Genomic DNA, 6,538 nt, shown 5'->3' with positions numbered 1-6,538 from the left:
GAAACACTCTCTCCGTCTGGGGCTAAACTCTGGGTCAAGGCCCAGTTTCAGGGTGGGGCTATCACATAGAGGTTTAACAGGCTGTGATGGTCCACTGGGAGACAGATCACATCAGCAGAATGTTTGGCAGAAATAATGTGAAAATGTATTGAGTACGTCAACACAACAGTACTTCCCATATCAACGCTGCAGTCTGCTGAAGTGCTTTTATCCTGTAAAGAATGTCTGCTATGATCTTTTTATATTGCAAAATACGTTGACCCCTTAAGTCAACTTTGTTTAAAATCAAAGGTCCGTATGAAAAGTTAGCCTTTTAATGTTTGACATGTAATTACTGCTTGAGGTCCAATCTTAAGCCCTCTAACACATTCGTGATTTTTAGCTCCCTGAATAAATTGGACCCAATGATCCATTCCCTCATGAAGAGTGCTGTTAGTCCGAAGATCACAATCCAACCCTAGCCCACCACCTGCAATCTCTCATGACTGATAGTGTTTGCTTCCTCACCTCCGCTTCCAAACGGGACTGTCCTCTTTCTGCAGTTAATCTAGAAAACGTAATGTCCTCCCTCTTTTCCTGCAAAAGATTGGATGTGTTTACGCTTATGGTAAACAAATATATGTTTTTATTAAGGGACGCTTCTTTTTGCTCTTCGTCTCACCAATTAATCTCTTCTACTTAATTTGTCCCCCATCACTCCGTCCCTCCTAGTGTGTGGTAAATCTCATCAGTGATCTTCAAGAGCAGATGTGCAGGTTTCAGGAAGAGATCAGCACTCGTATTCAGGAGAAACGGGCACTGGAGGAGAGGGAGGCCCAGCAGGGGGAACCCAGAGGCAGCGACCCCCCGGGCCGCAGCCTGGGGGCCGGGTCAGTCAGCTCAGACCTGAGCCTGGCTGCCTCCGACCCCCTGAGGCCCGATGGAGGACAGAATGTACACGTAGGGAGACATAATGGCTGAACTTATATTTCACTCCTTCCCCACCATTCCTTCTCTTCCTCCCTTCTCACGTTAACCGGTCCACCCACTACACTACTACCCACCACGCGGTGTTGGACATTTCAAATCATCAATCAAACTAACACCGCTCTTGTAGTTTCTTTGCAGAATGTCTGTGTGTCTACAAGATGCTTGGGTCACTCTCTACTCTGGTTTTTGAAGACATGGATACTTTGATTGGTTTTCCAAATGCTTCCATACATCTGAGGAGTTATTAAGGTTGTTGAATGAGTCAGTAACACCATAGGGAAACCTAGTAAGTAATGTGAGTGACCTACTGTAATGGTTGCATGAATATAAGAGGGCAATAGTTGCAGCTTTCTCCGCTCAACTCCTCAAGCATTTGAAGCATTTGGAAAAACACATTTCAGCCACTGGCTGGTTGGGCCTTGGACCAGGCATTGTGTTATTATCCGATTTGATGTGGTTTGCTTGCATGACAGTGGTTACTTTCTCTACTAACCAAGTTGACATCTGTCCATTTCCTCCTACAATGACCAGGTGGATGGGTCATGTTACTGTACATGTCATTTAACAGTATGTTTTGGTGTGCAGGCTCGACAGCTTTAGTCTGGTTCTGCTTCCTCAGGTGCATCCTTCTCCTGTTTGCTGCACGTTGAGGTATCTTTTTCAGGAGGATGATGTTTGTATCTATTAACCTCTTCAGTTCAGTCCTAGGGACCTCTATAACCACACTGATTGTCACCTGATGTTTGCATTTCCTCCCTTGTTGGCTTGTGGACAGTTCAGAAGTGTTTTTGTAAACAATGCTGTGTTTTATTTTGTCTACAGGATTTGCTTCAAGAGGTAAAGCAGCTGAAGAGAGAAGTGGAGGATTTGCAGGGCGAGAAGGGCCAGTATGAGAGAAAACTCAGAGCCACAAAGGTACATTTTAAACCAACATGTAACACCAAATCCTCAAATCTTTATGATCAGCCAGCTGTTACACATACAGTATATACTTTAGTACCTTTCCCTGCATGTAATGTGGAACTCTTACTGTAAGTATCAAGGTCACAGTCGAGCAGCATCATTTCATTCTCAATTTGTCCACAAGAACACATGACATAGATATATTTGGTAAACCTGAAGTCTGTACTGTAACTGATGAGGTGAACTTAGTTTGGTTGCACTCCAAGGCTTTATACCTGTGAACCAATAGGGTTTAAGGGCTAATTATCCCTAAACACATGGTTTTGTGTTGCAAATTGCAAACTGCCAGTGCTTCCTTCCTCCTCTCCTTTCTTCTTCTGTATCTGTATCTATGAACCCCTCTCTGCAGCTCTTTCTCTTCACTCTCCTTTTTATTCTCCTCATCTCATGTCTTCTCATCCGTCACATGCTCTTCCTGTGTCTCTGCTCTGTCAAGCTCTATCTCTTACTCTCTTCATGTGTGTTACCAGTCGCTCATGAGCCAGCTGTCCAGTCTGCAGCTGAAAGTGGAGCACATGCAGCTGGAGAAGCAGCAGTGGGAGGAGAGCTGCCGCCGTGCACAGGTGCCCCCTCTTCCTCCTTTTCTGCTGCTTGTCTTCTTGCCCCTATTTGTTCCTTTCCTCTGATATTTAGTGTGATACTATTCAAATCATTTCAAAGATTTCAGGAGCAAAATTAGTCAGGCCTGCTCCATTGCCTTCATCATATTGAACTGGCCCACCGTTCTGGCCCAATAGTGATCTGAGTGACAACAAGTCCGCCAAGCTTCCCAATAGACGTCCACATTTTACACACACAAAGTCCTTCTTTTGATAGGAGTCAGAGATAAACCTCAATGCATTCTGAATGAGCCTCCCTCTGCTGCTGCAGGTGACCATGGTAACCTAGTTACTGGGCAGATTGGGGTAGACACAGCTGAGTGACATCATCTAATCAATAAATATACTTATTTGTTATTTTTTATTATCCTTATATATTTATTTTCTTGACCTACTTATTATTTTTTTAGATTGTTTATGTTCGCACCACCAGATACCAAAGCAAATTCCTTGTATGTGTAGACATACCTGGCAATAAACTAATCCCCTGTATATTCTTGTATAGGCATTCTTACAGGAAGCGCAGGAAGAGGGATGTTATTTCAAAATAAAAGCCCTAGAATATAATTGGAGAATGGGAGGGATGAAACCCTCTTTAAGGGTCACACATGCAGAGCACACAGCACACACAGTGAAATGTGGCCTCTGCATTTAACCCATCCTAGTACTAGGAGCAGTGGGCAGCTAGTGTACAGCGCCCAGGGAGCAGTGGGGGAACCACGGCAGGGCCCAGGAGGTGAACTGGGACCTCTCCAGGTACCAGTCCACACTCCATAGTTCGGGGTCTTGAACCGGCGACCCAAAGGCTTCCAGTCCAAGACATACTTGTTGTATCCCAACAAGACGCACAGGATAGGGATTTTTGTTCTCGATAAAATCCCCCCCCCACACACACACACATACACTGGCTTAAATGTGGCTAGGACCATAACAATGGTAATCTAAATCTGAAAATTCTTGACCTCAAGATGGCAAGAATCTTCTTTGCAAGATTTAAAGGTCCCATGTCATGGCCATTTCTACTGATCATAATTCCATTGTTGAGGTATAATAAAATAAATGTATATTGTGCAATTTTCCAAACTCACATTGGTTTCTCATACAGCATAGTATGTGTATTCACTCTCTGTCCTAAACGGCTTGTTGGAGCTCCTGCCCCCCCCTCCCTGTGAGCCCAGTGGCCGTCTGCGAGACAGCGAGACACAGCGAAACTCAGCCTGGGCACACACACACACACCTGCAGCCTGGCTGGGAGTTTGTGCCCAGGCTGAGTTCCGCGGTGTCTCGCTGTCTCGCCTACCCCACACCAGTGAGCCAGCCCACAGTGTCCCGCTCCTCGCAGCAGCGAGCCTCGCAACATCCCGCCGAGTGCGTGTGTGAGGAAGTCCGCGGATTGGCCCAAACGTAACGGCTCCGCGGACGTAACGATTGGTCTATTTGGACCAATCTGCGGAGCCGTTAAGTTACGTCACTATACCCGAAATACGTCACTATACCCAAGAAGTAAACAATGGAAAAAGAGAAAAGAGTTTTACTCCCTACAGGGTGTACTTTGAGGGTTTGTGACTGCAGACCGTTTACATGCAGAAAAAGCTACATAACACACAAGGGGACGGGTGATGACATGGGACCTTTAAGGTAAAGGTTATAAAATAATAATAATACAAATCTATTTTCTTGCAAAATAAAGCCTGGTGTGAATGTGCTGGAATGGGGATTTTCGCACATGGTTTGGAAAGTCCTATCTGAGCTTTCAGAGTTCTAGCCCTACCTTGATTGAATATGGAATCATTCAGTACCTGTTTTTTTGTCCCATTGTGTAGTAGTGGGTTTTGAGGAGATGCATATACATTATTAACAGCTAACCATGCTTTGAAATTAAATCAGCCCAAAGATTTGACAAATCACATTTGATTCTACTTGACTCGATGTGGCTCTCACATAAATGACATCGACCTGTAAATGAAACCTGAAATACTACTACAGTTCATATACGTGTACTCTTTCTCCACAGGCTGACATATCAGAGCTGCAGCAACTCCTGGCCTCCAAAGACGCTGAGATCGAATATCTGCAGACACAACTGATGGCAAGAGCTGACGAAAACACAGAGAGAGGTACACAGCTGACTGACCACATTACTGAATCATCTAATCAACATGTCTCTTTCCTTTGCTTGACTTGTATCTGACTCTTTGCTGACACCTACTGTAGAGGAGGAGTATATCAGGCAGCTGATAAACAAATGTAAGGCATGGTGTGCTGTTTTAACTGGTCTCATTTTCAACCAAACTGCTCTATAAGCTATGTAACAACCATTTTGTCAAGATATGTTAGTTGGTTACATATAATTATTCAGTATAATGTTGTTGATCGTTTTTGTGATATCAGTTCAAATCTAAACAAATCCAGAACATAAACATGTTTAAGCCTTTTAGCCTCATCATTAGGTTTATGGTGGTGGAGTGTTTGGTTTCATTTTGTGTTGGTTGTCGTAAACTTTCCTGTTTCTTTAAACCAATGTCGATAAGTCTCTCAATCCTTTCAAACCGGTCTGGTTAACATGATTTTCCAATAGTTTTATGAGTGTTGAGTAGTGAAACATGGAATGAATAAATACATAGAGGATTTTGTCCCACTTATACAATGGCTACTCTCCAGAAAGTGGTATATTTTAAATCAAATTAGAAATGCTACTTATTAAGGCTTTACCAGACTAATCCGGACTAATTGTGAATTTAGGAGACTATAGAAAAGCTCTGCATATTTAGCTGACATTACACAGTGCTGTCAATCTCTCTCGCTCCGGCAGAACCATACACAAACCCCATTGTTGCTGTCTGCAAAAAGGTTTATATGTTTTACCACAATGCCATCAATTGCATCTTTTACGTTAACACCCCCCTCCTCATAATTGCTGTAGCTGTAGGTTTGGTTTTTGTTCTTAATTTGTATCCCAAGATTAATCTTCAAAGCTCCTTCAAAGCTATAGTGTAAGATTGTTGTAGTTCATTCTCAAGATGTGTTTTTGCATTTGAAAGGATATGAAATGGCATGTGGTTCAGCTGTGTGTGTGTTTTGTGACAATATTTTAAGAGCTTATTTTAGATATTTCCTTTAGGAATCCACAGGATTACTCAGATTGTTGGTATTTGCATTGAAGCAATACACAGCAACAATTCTATCCCTGAAAATGTGCAGTGTGTGTGTCACAGGTGATTGTGTGTGGCCAGTCGTGCTGTCACTATGCATTTGTTTTGCTTGTTTATTCACATTAGCATGGCAGTCATGTCTGTTGCCAACATCCGACAGGCTCCCATCACATGCCCTAAATTACAGAGACTTGTGCTTACTGCGATACGACAAAATGTAATTTTCACCCCTCCTTTTTTGCCTTGTTAGACCAGGAATACCAGAGGCTGAAGGTTGGGATGGAGTCTTTGTTAGCTTCAAATGATGAAAAGGTAAATGAAACTGGGTTTACCACTATTACCATGACAAATATTTCTTTAATGTTCCGTTTCAAAGTTATTTTGAAGAAAAATAATTGGTCCCCTTATTTTACTTGATTTATATATGTGTGTATTGCTGGTAACAGGAGCGACGTATAGAGGAGCTGACCATTCTGCTTGGCCAATACAGAAAGATGAGGGAAGTCATGGCACTCACACAGGGTAAGAATGACATCATGTTCTCTTGTGCAATAGGAGGTTTGGATGAAGTACAATGTAAGATACAGGTTTTCTTTGTGTTTTTTGATGTATCAAGTTTGTGTTTAACCAGGGAGTAGTGATGTGGATCTAAGTGGCAGTTCAGGAGTCAGAGCCTTCACACATAAAGCACACTCTGATATTGTCAGGTCACAGGTAAGAAGATTAAGTATAAACTTTTTTCCAACCTACATTCCATTCACTTTGCATATCATCCTACAGGATTCATGTCCTGTAAAACGGCTTTCTGAAAATGGACCCCCCTACACATTTACAAAAGTAAATGAACTAAATTGT

General features: G+C 42.7%; 1 protein-coding gene across 1 annotated transcript in view; it reads left to right on the top strand.

Moving 5' to 3' along the window:
- The window catches only part of ppfibp2b (PPFIA binding protein 2b), a 114,694-nt gene that overhangs the window by 85,168 nt on the left and 22,988 nt on the right, over positions 1-6,538 (top strand). Inside the window, exons 7-13 of the mRNA XM_034195855.1 lie at positions 712-939; positions 1,792-1,884; positions 2,403-2,495; positions 4,546-4,648; positions 5,934-5,995; positions 6,130-6,205; positions 6,315-6,397. Coding sequence (XP_034051746.1) covers positions 712-939; positions 1,792-1,884; positions 2,403-2,495; positions 4,546-4,648; positions 5,934-5,995; positions 6,130-6,205; positions 6,315-6,397 — 738 coding nt within the window. The remainder of the gene's footprint in view (positions 1-711; positions 940-1,791; positions 1,885-2,402; positions 2,496-4,545; positions 4,649-5,933; positions 5,996-6,129; positions 6,206-6,314; positions 6,398-6,538) is intronic.

This window comes from Gymnodraco acuticeps, unplaced genomic scaffold (genome assembly GCF_902827175.1).
Source record: "Gymnodraco acuticeps unplaced genomic scaffold, fGymAcu1.1, whole genome shotgun sequence".
Taxonomy (NCBI): domain Eukaryota; kingdom Metazoa; phylum Chordata; class Actinopteri; order Perciformes; family Bathydraconidae; genus Gymnodraco; species Gymnodraco acuticeps.
Note: the sequence above shows the minus strand (reverse complement) of the source record. Positions and strands in the feature narration are given on the sequence as shown.